Raw genomic sequence first — 13,994 nt, 5'->3', positions numbered from 1 at the left:
CATACCAAGCTGTATCTGAAAAATAGTTTTGTTATGTATTATTCCAGATGAGTTGTTTTGATAGCTTAAGCCTTCCAGGGAGGTGATGTTTGAACACCTATTATCACTTTTAGCATTTCCCGCTAAAAGCTTGGGAAAATACCCCAGCATGGACAGCCAAATTCAATTCTGCATTGTGCAGGGCACTGGGCTCTAGTGGCTTATTTCAAGATTTCTTTAACCACTGGCTGGACAAAGTATCTCATCTTACTAGAAAAGCACCCAGAAAATAAGTGTATCATTATTTCTGTGTCATTATAGCAAACTAAGGATGATGGTATTCAAATTTTAGAATCGTCTTTTTTGTTGTTGACATTTTATCTAGGCAAAGCTTACCCAATAACTAATTGTATAAATCCCCCATTTCATGCAATACTCCAATCCAATCCAATGGGCTTTTGTACTAAGTTTTACACTCTAAGAAAAGAACCAAGCAACCATCCTATGTCTGAGGAAAAAAAGTGCCTGGACTGATGCACTGGGAAGAGTTGGGATCATTTCCCTGTTGTTACCTAGTACTTACTAAGGGGAGAGACATTAAAAAGCATCCCAAAATGACGATGTAACCAAATGCTTCCATAGAGTGTAGGCACGGCAGGAAGGAAAAAAAGGAAGTGATGCCTGGTACCTTTACAGGAAGGGCAGCCAAGTGACATTGTGAGAAGCAATGTATGGAAGGAAGATTCCAAATGCAAAATTAGATGGTCTGTGCATGCCTCGCTTGCAGTCCTGGGGTCTCTTAGAAGAAGGAAGAAGACCGTACTGAGAATCTGTGGCATGGGACCCAGCCGGCCATTGCCGTCACACACATCACTCATCTGACTGTTCGCCTTCTCATGTGAAAATAAGAATAATGCCCAGGCTTCAAATTCTAGGGCTCTCTCTCTCTCGCTCTCCCTCTCTCTCTCTCCCTTTCTCTTTCTCTTTCTCTCTGTCTCTGTCTCTCTTTTTCCCAGGGACAAATTTGTGGCCCTTTAAGAGAATGCCTTTTTCACACAATGGCACAGATTCTGTTCTCATAATTGTTTTGAGAGTTAACCTTGCTTCATGGCCCCCAACCTGCCTTTAAGCCATGTATAAGGAGGCAACAACCCCCACTGAAGACATCCGCAGGCTTCGTGTCTCCAGGATGGCACGACAGCACTACCCCTCATCACCTTCCACGTGCTAGGAGCCAAAGTCAGGAAGAAATTCAAAACGCCACAGCCTTGCAGAAATCAGCTGCCAGGTTTATTAATCTACCCGAAAACAAAACCAAACTGAAGTGGAATAAAAACAAAATTTTAAATAAATCTTTAGGTACATTTTTTTCAAAAGAGTTGAAAGTTCGATGAAATATAATATATATAGCTCTATATTTTTTTCCTTCTTTTGCTGGGAAATGACTTAACATTGGACTGGTTTCTTGTTTCATTCAGTGAGTCACTACCTTATACAGCATAACATATATTTTTATCCTTAAATATTAATTACATAATGGATGCAGATACTGTGTTTGATCCCCTTATGCTCCAGATTAGAGCTGCTCTCTACACTGACATAAAGAAGCCCAACTAGCCAAGAATTCTCCAGGCACACTTATTTGGATAGACCTTTCCATGAAGCCCTTACAAGTGGATTTCCTTTGTAGATCCAAATTTCCATCCCAACAAAATGTATGCTGAGTCTTCTTTCTTTATTTTATTTTAAGTGAAGTTAATGGCCACAAGAGCTCAGGGTAGGAGGGACAAAAAAAATATACATATATATATATAACTAATTTTCAAGATATCCCCATTAGCCCAGTATTCCAATTCACGTGCACATAAGAACACATGCCTATAATATGTTACTTATAGGATTGAACGTCCATTGTACAGAGTATGGGTCTCATTTATTGTATCTGGGGTCCCCCATCACTGCTATATTTGGAGCTTTAAATGGCCACCCAGAGTGGAGATGTGTGGGAGAGAATTCATGTCCCTCTGCTCTTCAGGGAGACTCCTTGGTGTCACTCTGGTGGTGCAATCAGCAACATTCTTCTAAGAGTTGGTTACCGAGGACCAACTGGTTTCCTCAGAAGTACCCTGCTTTCCAGTCTGCCCAAATCCCCCAAATCTCATGTTCTTTCTTTGAACTGAGAAAGGGAACTTGGAGAAAGGTGATCATAAATAGTAAAATGCAACATTTCTGATATTTCTTTTTTTTCAACCCAAGTGGAATAAAACATCCAGCTTTCATGATTCTCCCAAAAGGAAAAAAAAAAGAAAAAAAGGAAAAAGAAAGGAAAAAGAAAAACCAACACCCCAAAACTTTAAATCTTCTTCCAAACCCATGTCCATTGCGCATCCAAGACAAGGTGATGGATAACATCAGTGCCAGCACCACCACATCATACCGCGACTTCCATGTATTCTTGGACAGTCTGTTAATGAGTCCCCATTCCATCGAAAGTGACCAAAGTCCCCACAGAGCATCCCTCAAGCAAGCTGAAGCTCGTGATTCATTTGTGGATGCACGGAAAGCTGCCGAGAGTCCAGCTATGGCATAAGCTATTTTCTAAGCAATAAATGTTTCAAGTCATCTATTTTGTCCTGAAATGCTACCTGTAGTTAACGGCATTGCTTATCGATGGTCGTTGTCAATTCAGCCTCAAAGAGAACATGACAGAAAAGGCAGCAGCAGAAGCATTAGCGTTACCTAGTGTTTATATATGTCATCAACATAACACAGCAGAAAAAGGCTTAAATGCATATTCATGGGTACCGTGTCTAAAAATTACTAAAGTACCTAGTCAGTGTATTGGATAGTCTTTTCTCAAGGAATGCACACCGCGTCTATGACAGCGGAAGTAGATATGTGACTGAGTACAGTTAATTCTTATTGGCTAAATAACTTTTCTCTGTATTGTGGGAGAAAGACAATAAATAAACCTTCTCTCCCCCACCCCTGCCAACATCCCAGACTTGACAGCGTTTTGAGCATCAGGGAACCCCACATCCTCTTTCGCTGTGGTGGGCTTCCCCGCACCTAAGAGATCCGATAGGCTGTGTCCAAATACATGCATTTTGCTATTAATTAGTCTGTAGCTCCACTGGGGAGCCAGAGTCAGGAACGGGCTGTGCTGGACATAATCAGCTTCAGGGAAAATTCCCCACTTTATGGATTTTCTGGGAACCAGGTGCAAAAACAAAGTCAAAAAAAGACAGAGGATGCTCATGGCAGTATTTAAATATATCTTGAAAAGGAGTCGGTGCAAAGCCAGCCACGCCCAATAAGCAAACCCAGCCGTGTGCACAGGGAGCTTCTCCCCGACACCTGCAGATTCTTAGACATGACAAGACAAATGCTCAAGGCATTTTCGTTCCTCTGCCAAGATTCTCCCAGTGGTTATTCATACAACGAGAATTAACTGTACTGTGGATACCCAGAGAAAATGTACATTATCTTATGTTGATATGAAACAAAACAGACGTGATATAGCTTCATTGTACTTCAAACCTGTATGACCCCTTCCCACACCTATGTAAAAAGTAATCCCCACCCCCCACCCCCACTTTCTTCCTGTTACACCAAATCAATGTTTAGATTCTTCCCCTCCCCCCCTCTAGTAAAGTGCTCTGTCCATGGCAGACCATAGGATGATGCAACAGGAAAAACCCCTGTGTGTGTGTGTGTGTGTGTGTGTGTGTGTGAGTGTGTGTGACTACTCTTTTAAAAAAACAAAATGAAGTGTTTTCCTCTTTTCTTCTCCATGTTTGGCGAAAAAGGAAAAGGCCTGGGAGGGGCCCATCTCCCAGCCACGCTGTCCCGGTAGCTAGTATACATAGCCTTCATTGTAAGGGTGGGGGTCACAGCAGCCGCCTTCTTGCATGTAGGCCATACTCTCATCAAAGTGGGACAGAGGTACCGTATCCTCTTCATTGATGTGACGCTCCATGTCTGTCTTCAGAAGTGGGCGCTGGTTATCCGGGAAGGCCATGGAGAAAAGTGCCTCAGGATCACAAACAAATTTGTAGACGTATCTCTCTCCAGCCACCTGAAGATAACATGGGAGAGAAATGCCCACCCCAACAACCCAGAGAAGAAGAGTTAGTTTGCCAGAACGGAGAGCCTGGCCCACCTCTGATTCAGCAAGTCAGTCTGCCTGAGGCTCAGAGTGCCCTGGGTCCCACAGTTCCAGATGTTAGAGGTGAGATCTGAACACAGATTTGCCTGCTTACAGGCCCAGGGTTCTAGTGTCCATACCTTGCTGTCTTGAAAGTTTGCACCAGGGGAAAAGAAAATCCTGGTCAAGGAAATGAGTGGCTTAGCAATTTCCCATGAACAGGTATTGACATGGATTGCCATATGCTCAGGGCCAGTCTGAGATCCTGGGAAAATGAAATGCCATGGAGAACACCAGCCATGCTGGCCATGTGGACGTGAGTACCAAAGGGTTTCCCATTGATAAAGCAGGACCACTATTCCCTCTGGTAATAGCGAATGTATTTAAAAAAAAAAAAAAACAAACCCAGGTCTGAAAACCTAAATAATGGACAAACATCCTGGGAGCTGTGTGTAGAAATCATGTGTGTGTGTGCATGTGTGTATGCATTGTGCGTATGTGTATGTGTATAACACAGACACTGATGTTATACTGCGTGACAACAGGGTCTCTTTCTTCCCTTGGATCTTCAGAGCTTAGCATAATGCCTAATGGAGCAGGACTTCAGGCCTTTAACAAATGCCAGTTGACTCGACTGGACTACTCTGGGTACAGGTTGTGTGCACCCAAACCCCTGTCTCCTCCAAACCCCAAAGCCCCAAACAGCTTTCCAGAGCAGTGGCTCATTTGGGCCTTTGATTGCCTGGCACAGACCAGCTCAGTGGATTAAGTGCTTGCTGGCTGATCGAGACTTGCTCAGGGTAATGGAGCCACTGGAGGTCAGGGGAAGGTCTTTTTGATTGCAGGTCTTGGCCTGTAGCCACCAAGCCAAGATGCCCCTCAGCCTACCATGCCCCAGTTTAAAAAGGAACGTACAAAGATCTTTAACAGCAATCCAATGCCTTCGTTAGTATTTACACCACTAGTCCACGTGAAATACTTCCTGAAAGTGGCCATTCCCACAGCGCCCTCCAGTTAAGAGGACCTGTTTCAGGATGTGAGCCCCAAGCTCATAAAAACAAGAGGCAAGAATCCAAGGTGCATAGGAGAGTTTTTCAAAGAATCTTTGTCAATACCAGGAAGAAAAGAACAGAGCACCAGTGATACCCCAGCAGCCTGGATTCCCCCTTCTCTTCTCCCCAGAGTGTTTCAGACGCCCTCGGTGATGAGGACAAACCAGTAAGAACTCACTGAAAACCCAATGCCACCCATCAGCGGAGGAAGCAGCCTCTCAGGGCTGAAGAAAGCCTACATCTCGGGGATGTGAACATACACTGGGCTGCAGCAGACCTGAGACTATAAATAGACAGGCTTGTAATTTTTAAATCTAAGAGCTAAGCATTTGTCAAAATTTGCAAAAGCCTCGTTTCACCCAGAGCGTAACGTGTGGTGTTTCAGGCCTGACTCGCGTATTAAGGGGCACCTTTCGGGGGCTCTTCGGGATGCACGGCATTGCTCACCTTCTGCATGATGCCCTTCTCGTAGTAATAGCGGAGAGATCGGCTCAGCTTGTCGTAGTTCATTGCCGGTCTGTTTTTCTGAATGCCCCAGCGCCGGGCCACCTGCCACGGAAAGAGAAGAACCCGCATACAAATGTATCTCACGCACCGCCTCCAAAGAGCTCTGCTTATGCTCAGAGGCCACTTTCCAAAGCACTTTGTGGAATGAGAAAAACAGATACGGATGTGTTTATTTTTGATCATTAACTGGCTTTACCACCATTGTCACTTTATCATGTTTTGACGGGCATCAGCTTTTATCATGTAGGTAGCTTTGCAGCTTGCAAGGGTTTTGCATAGAAATAACATACACTAGAGAGTTTGTGAGATGCTTCACTTACAGAGTCCCAGCACAGCCCTGGAGGAGCCCCTGAGGTTGGGATCAAAGAGGAAATGACATGTCAGGGGCAGGACTTGAACGCCTGTCCTCCTGCCTTTAAGGTCTCAGCTGATCCTTCTAACAACGTTGCTAAGTAAATGTCACTGCGCTCATTTGGACGAGGAGGGAGCTCTGCCCAGAGACTGACGCCAGCTTTTCCAAGGTCACACAACTAACAAGGTAGAACCCCCTAGGAATCCACTAATCGGACTCCCAGGACCTTGAGGGCTCATGCTATCACTTACCGTGCCCCCACCCCAGCAGCCACTACCCTGTTTTGCCAAGGAGGAAAGAGGTTCTGAAACAAAGGGCAGTGTGACCTGGATTTCCTGGGGTCTGGTGTGTTCTTTAAACCAGGCATGTAGCCACCTCTCTGGGACTTTTCAATAGGGCCCTTTGTCAAGATGTTTTGGGTACAAGATTTAATGGAAATAAGAGAAGGCTTTTACAAAGGGAACAAACAGCCTGTGATGGAGGAGAAGCACACATGCTTTCCCCCTGCTCCTTGGAGAGATGTTTGCTTTCCCTCCAATTCAATTACAGAAAGCATTTATTAAGGTCCTATGCTGGGTCCTAAGAACACAAGACAACCATGAAACAACAACGCCTGACCTCTAAGAGCTTCTGTTTTGCCAGGAGGGGGTACAACATGTACCTAATTAAAGACAAAATATACAACAGAGGAATGCACTCTAAGGCTAGAAAAAGCTCCTGTTAATTACTGATGAGATTAAGACAGTCCTTAGCAGAAGGTGGCACCTAGGTGGTGCCCCCAAGGAAGCTGGGAAAGCTACAAGATGGAGGTGAATAAGAGGACATCAGAGAGGGGAGGACCCCATGTGCAAAAGTACAGAGCCAGGAGAGGGAAGAGCTAATGGGTCACTTTCAGTATATATACATATATATATATATATATATATATATATACACACATACACACACACACACACACAGAGACATAGACAGAGAGACAGAGAGAGACAGAGACAGAGACAGAGAGACAGAGACAGAGAGAGAGAGCACATGGAGAAAGGGACAACATGAGACAAGCCTGGGAAAGTGGGTGGGGGGGAGATCATGGGGGGATTTCTTTCTTTTGTTAGTGTCAAAGGTGTAACCTTTGCCATACCCTCTAAGGATGTCTCCCATCTACTCTGTCTTGAAAGTCTTAATTCATATAAGATGTCTCATTCTTTGACCTATAAGTTCCTGGAGGGCAGAGCCTCAGAGCACTGGAGCTGGAGTCAGAGAGATCTGAGTTAAAATCCTGCCTCAGTTACTTACTAGCTGTGTAACCCTGGGCATATCACTTAGCCTCAGCTTCCTCACTTATAAAATCCTCTCAGGATTGTTGTGAGGGCAAAATGAGATGATATTCGAAAGTACTTCGCAAACCATTATTATATACATGCTAGGGATAATTATAAATCATATGTGAATGTATATAAATCATATGTATAAATTATTATATAAATGCTAGCGATTATCATCATCATCGTTGTTATTGTTATTAAATACAAGATATTCAGGAGAGCTGTGAGGCAGGGTCTCTTAACCTTTTTGTGTGTCATGGGCCCCTTTGGAAGTCTTGTGATGCCTACAAGCCCCTCTTCAGAATGATGGTTTTAAATGCATAAAATTAAATGCACGGGATTACAAAGGAAGCCACTTCTATTGGTACACGGTTATCAAACTGTATTTTTAAGCAGTTCACGGACCCCAGACTCAGGATCCTGGGCTAAGGCTCCCCATTGGAGGCGGTGCCTACATTCAACAAGAAGTCGCCAAACAACAGTATTTGTTTATTTTACAGATCAGAGAAAGTAGTCTGTTTCTCTCCCTGTTACTATTTGCACATTGTCAATGACTTTTTTAATTACTTTCTTAGATACTCTGTCTCTTACCAATGTATCTTCCCCCATTAAAGAAATAATGGGGTTTGGAATATACAAAACTGCAACTTTCCTCCAGAGAGGCAGGTTACGATGTAGCAAAGAGGAGACTCTGTTTCCAGGTGGAATGTTTTTGTGGGAAGGCCCACTGTAATATCACGGAAAAAAAATTTAAAAAGGGTCTTCTGTTTCATGCTGACTTTCTCAGTATTAGAGGAACAAGGATGACGATGACCAGACAGCAATTCCCCCCCTAAGTAAAACATTATTCACCCATCCCCAATCACGGGCTCCTGGTACATGGTTAAGCTGCCAGCAGCTAACACACGGGCAAGCTGGGTGTGGAAGGAAGAAAGAAATATTAATAGCTCTTTAAATTAAATAGTGATTTGGAATAATATATTTCTCCTAAATGCTCCTTTTCGAGGCTGCCAATGGGAAGCTTCTGGAATAGGAAATGTATGCAAAAAAAGCCAACCCCCAGACTGGGGCAGACCCTGAGGGGGACGAAAGGAGCCCATTGCCAAAAAACAGAGACCCCAAATGGGTGACCTGGGATGCCAGGCAATGTACAGTTCTGCAGTCCTCCAATTTGGCATCTTACAGAGATCTAACTGTCCTGAGATTCAGCAGTGACAGCAGTGGCCACGGCTGCATTGATCAGACAAAGGAAAATAAGGGTGTGTACGTGTGTGTGTTTGGATGGGAGTACATGTGATGTGCAAGTGTTTTATATCCCACATTACGGTGCTAAAGTAAAACATTTATTTCGATTTAATCAACATTTATTAAGTGACTTCTCCACACACAGTTCTGGATTCAGCACTAGGAGTACAAAGACTTAAAAAGGACATTTTGATCTCAAGGAGCCTGCATTCTGCTGGGGATGGGTGGACAGCCGTGGACACAGATGAAATGCATGGCGGGGGGGGGCAAGAAGAAATATAGGCCAAGAGGGAACTTTCGAGCTGGAGGGAGTTCAGAGTGATCTTGTCCAACACTGAGCTGGATGAGAATCCCCTCTGTAGAACCCCCAATGAATCGCCACCCAGCTCTCCTTAAAGTGCCCCTCCTTAAAAAAAAGTCATCTGCTGCCTCCTGGAGCAGTCTGCTCCACCCTGGGACAGCTCTCACTCTCGGGAAGTTTTTGTTTTGTTTTTACATTTTCCATACATTAAGCGTAAACATGTCTCGTTGAAATGTCTATCCTTCCTTCTGGGGTTAAATGGAAAAAGGGCAATACCTCTTTCATGATCTCATTTTATCCTTACAACACCCCTTTAAGGTAGGCAGGGCAGGCATTACTGCCCCATTTCACAGATGATGAAGATGAGGAAGAGGGAGTTCAAATAGATTGTCCAACAGCACAGGCCCAGTAAATGGCAGAGCTGCGATGGAAGTGAAAGCTGTCTGATTGCACATGGTGCACAGTTTGTGTTCCACAAAAAAATCTGTCCACTCTAGACACCCATTGGGAAGGACTAGCTTGCCTTGCTGACTAGACAGAGCTGATATAGTCACCAGCCAAATCATACATCACCAAAATATGCCCCAATGCCTGCATCAGGTGTGGTAGGGCACCAATATGGACCCATGCCTGCCTCAAGCCAAAGGGTGACAGACTGGATGGGGTGTCTACATTTCTCTGTGACCATATGCTTTGTATTGACAAAGCTAACTTGAAGCTCCACAGAGCCGTTGCGCTCCAATCCCTTCCCTCCTGATTGCCAGCCTTCCTCAAACAATCATGAAGCCCACTGTAAACAAGAGCCTGGGAGAAGTGGGGAGTGGCAGGAAGTCTGTGTCATGGCCTCTAACCTTGTGCAGATTTGACCTGAGGTGAATGGAACAGATTTATGCCCAAGGAATAATTCAGGGCACCCCAGGAGCCAGCCAGGTGGCAAGGGGCATGAGTGAAGAGGGCAAACAGCATGATACAAATGGTGATATTTGAGGTGGACCCAAAAGAGAGGAAAGTTTTTAATAGGTGGAGATGGTACAAAGGGGAGAGAGAATCCTAGGAGGGAAAAATCACAAAGTGAGCTTGGGAGACAAAGGGACTCCTTTGGCTGAAGAAAAGGATTTCCTTAAGGGAGCTCAGGCTGGCTGAGATGGAAAGAGGAGAAGTGAGCTGTCCCACTTGTGGAGCTGACCACTCACCTGTGAACTTCTGCAGCTGCAGGACCATCAAGGGAGAGCTGGAAGCACCCAGAGGAGCTGCGGGACCCTGGGCAAGACACTTAACTTTTGTTTGCCTTAATCGGCTTAGTGGATAGAGAAAGTGCTGGACCTGGAGTCAGGAGCCCTAAGCTCAAATCCAGCCTCAGACACTCACTAGCTGCACGACCGTGGGCAAGTCACTTAACTTCTGTTTGCCTTAATCCATTGGAGAAGGAAATGGCAAACCACTCCAGTATCTTTGCCAAGAACACCCCATATGGGATCACGAAGAGTCAACACAACCAAACAATGAATATGGCAGGCACTGTGCTAAACACTTTACAAATATGTTATCGGATTCTCACAATCACCCTGGGAGGTCAGTACTATTATTACCCCATCTTACAGTTGAGGAAATTGAGGCAGACAGAGGTTAAGTGATTTTCCTAGGATCATACAGGTAGGAAGTGTCTGAGGCTGGATTTGAACTCAGGTCTTCCTGACCCCAGAGCTCTATCCACTTCACACCTTGCTGCCTCTAGCTGCTGGGGTCAGAGTCCTCATCACTGCTGCCAAACAGGGCACAGCCTCTAGACTCAACCTGCTGTCCTTGTACAGTAGACACATACCCCATCATTGGTCGGTGCTCACAGAATCTCAGAGCTGGCGCTCGGAGGCCATTTTTCCCAAGCCACACCTTACAACAGCACATTTTTTCAACACAGCCTCTGCTTGGAGACCTGGAGCACGAGCCATCAGAAGGGGCCATGAGCAGCAGGGGGATGTTGGGGCTGGTGCTGATGCAAATGAGCTACTATTTGTAAAGTGCTTAGCACAGGGTCTGGCACACAGTGGGTGCTTAATAAATGCTCATTCCCCATCTCCCACATGGAAGTCATTCCAGCTCTCTGCTATGGCTTCCTCACTTGTAAAAAGAGGGTGAATTCTAAGGTCCCTCCAGCTCTAATTAAATGGTTCTCTATTCCAGTGATGATGATGGTGATGATGATGATAATAATATGGGTACCATGAAAGAGCAGAAAGGACAGATCGAGAGAAAGAGGACCTGGGTTCAAGTCTGCCCTGCTGCTCACTAGCCATGTGACTTGAACAAGACCCAAACTTCTGTGAATTTGCCCACACTTAAATGAGGGTGTGGTCTGGATCTGGAAAGGACATCGGGGCTGTCCAAACTCCTCGACTGACACAGGAGGAAACTGAAGCTCAGAAAGGCTCCGGCTCCTGTACCTGGAGCTGGGAGGGACCGCACATTTTGTAGATGAGGACACAGAGGTCCAGGGAAGGGAACTCACTTGCCCAGCATTACACGGGCCGCGAGCATCAGACAAATATTCTGCCAAGTTCTCTCCACTCTACCACACTTCCTGTGTCCCTTGTCTGTGGGGACGTTTTGGGGTTCGGGCAGTGTCATCTGTGAACCGTGACCTCTCAGGGGTCACGAATCCATGCTGGCTGTTCCCACTTGGAAGCCATCATGGTTACCTCTCCTCAGTATGGTGTTCCTCTCCGCACTAGAGACTAGTGGGCAACGTCTACGAATACAGATCGCCCAACTCGGCCCAGTAGTCCTGCCTGATGCCTTCATGGCCATTAACCCCCTGGGTTCTCTTGCTGACCAACATGGCATTCAATGCCACGTCCACCGGGCTGACATTGGGCTTATCTCTCTGTGGAGCAATGAAAAGAGGAGGGGCAGACTGGATGTTCACAGAACTGTGAATCCCATCTCTGTCACTGGTTACTGCTTGGCCCTTGGAAAGCTGGGGACTCCTCGGGGCCTCTTCCTGTCCAATGAGGGTGCAGGGCTGGGAGACCTCTAACATCCCTTCCAGTCAAAGCATTATGGTCCTGGCACCCCAGATGACAGAGGCTGGTCTACAGGGCCTCAAACACCAAACAGCTGGAGCAAGGAAGGCTTGAATTTTCCAGGCTTCTGCTGCCTCGGACCCTGTGAGGAGTGCTGGGTCACATGCCTGGGAGGCAACTCGAGGCTCTCTCTCTGCATCCTTGGGGAATCCAAAGGGAAGCCTTCTGAATCAGCCTGAAGAAAGTGCCAACTCTGCTAAAACTGTACAAAGGTCACGTGACATCTGCTTGACTCATCAGGGCCAGGCCGAGCTGCCCTTAGAAACCAATGGATCCTGAAAAGCCGACAATGCTTCTAGCAAGACTCAAAATAGAAAAGGTTCTGGTTTATGAGAGTTCCAGACTTCATTAAAGAATATTATCCTGTGGCTCATGTCAAAGAGTTCACCCAAATCATACCAGTCCTCCCTGGTCCCTATCACTTCCTTCTCAGCACCCGTCACCTTCGTTTCTCATTGAACATGGAGCCACCACCCAGAACCCCAAGAGACACCGTCCATTTCCACGAACTGCTTTGGCGAGATGTGGGCCATGTCTCCGCTTGTGAAATACGATACAAGACCAAATGCCCGTGTCCCGTTTGTCAGATACCAGCATGGAAATGGGTGTTCTACATATGTGACTTTGCTAGATAACGGACACCAGAATGTGCATTCTAATAATAAATGCTCTGGTATAGAGAACACGAATGCGGTATTAGCATGTGTTCCTTTATTATTTTTAGCAAGTAGAGCCACGGCTCTTTCTCTCTGTATATACACACATGCATGTGTATATCTGTACATATACACATGGGCAGCTGGGGGCGCAGGGCATAGAGCACCAGGCCTGGAGTCAGGAAGACTTGAGTTCATATCTGGCTTCAGGCACTTACTAGCTCTGTGACACTGGGCCAGTCACTTAACTCTGTTTGCCTCTGTTTCCTCATCTGTAAAATGAGCCGGAGAAGGAAATGGCAAACTACTCCAGTATCTTTGCCAAGAAAAACCCAAATGGGGTCACAAAGAGTGAGACATAACTGAAATTTCTGAACAACAGCAATACATGCACATATATTCATAATTGTAACTATATATATATATATATAAACACACACACACACATATATATTCATATTGTAGCGTTCTGATAAATTTTTTTCCCTAAGACAAAGTATGACTTCCTTAAAAAAAAAGCAGATTAGAGGTCATGGACCATTTTTGAAGATAATGGGGGGTCAATCTAATGAAGCTATAACATCATGCATATTGTACCAAGATATCTGGCCACATCCACATCGCCTATCACACTCCTTCCCCAGAGCTTTGGTGCCTCAGGGGTCAGTTTTTCCTACTCCGTTGTCTTTTTCTGAATTCTTTCTCACAGTCATGCCAAATTCTGTTTCCAGCTCTTGTACCTGCCTCTGGCTACCTCTGTTCTTCCCCACAGCCTCTGGTCATCTGCTCAAAACAGTACCTGGCACACAGTGGGTGATTAATAAATGCCTACTTAGTGAGCTGCAAGCTTAAAATGAGTCAGGATGTAGTCATGGCAGCCTAAAGAGTGAGTGCATCAAGTGAGGCCCATATGGTTTCCAGGCAGGCCACAGCTGGAGCCCTGTCCTCAGTTCTGGGCACCTTATTTTGAAAAGGACATAGATGAACTACAGAGCAGCCAGGGGAGATAATCAAAGGATCAAAGTGGTGAAGGGGCTGAAGTCCATGACATAGTGGCACCTGGTTGATGGAGCTGGGTGTGTTGGGGACCATGAGAGCTACCTCTGGTGGTGGACAGGCTGTCACACGCAGGAGGGACTGAACCTCATCTTGGGCAGAAGCAACAGAAAGCAAATCTCGGCTTGATGGCAAGAGACATCGACTCAAGAGGGTTAGTACTGGCTCAAGGTGGAGGGGGCTTTGAGGAGAGAGGGTGGGCTCCAGCCACGAGGCCTTCAGATGAGCCCTTGTCATTGGACATGTCACACTGGGGATTCATTCGAGTAAAGCAAGGACTAAACGGTCCCTGAGGTCTGT

The 13,994-nt window shown here is 45.7% G+C and overlaps 1 protein-coding gene across 4 annotated transcripts in view; it reads right to left on the bottom strand.

The window, feature by feature from the left end:
* Window positions 1-1,247: 1,247 nt before the first annotated feature.
* The window catches only part of ETV1 (ETS variant 1), a 96,571-nt gene continuing 83,824 nt past the window's right edge, over window positions 1,248-13,994 (bottom strand). For all 4 annotated transcript variants that reach the window (XM_027872206.1, XM_027872208.1, XM_027872207.1 and 1 more), the window contains 2 exons: window positions 5,626-5,727; window positions 1,248-4,057 (listed from right to left, as the gene is read on the bottom strand). In XM_027872206.1, coding sequence (XP_027728007.1) covers window positions 3,836-4,057; window positions 5,626-5,727 — 324 coding nt within the window. In that variant the 3' untranslated portion in view covers window positions 1,248-3,835. The remainder of the gene's footprint in view (window positions 4,058-5,625; window positions 5,728-13,994) is intronic.

This window comes from Vombatus ursinus, unplaced genomic scaffold (assembly GCF_900497805.2).
Source record: "Vombatus ursinus unplaced genomic scaffold, bare-nosed wombat genome assembly UNPS02014799.1, whole genome shotgun sequence".
Lineage (NCBI taxonomy): Eukaryota > Metazoa > Chordata > Mammalia > Diprotodontia > Vombatidae > Vombatus > Vombatus ursinus.
The sequence above is the reverse complement of the archived record's forward strand: the minus strand, read 5'-3'. Positions and strand labels throughout refer to the sequence as shown.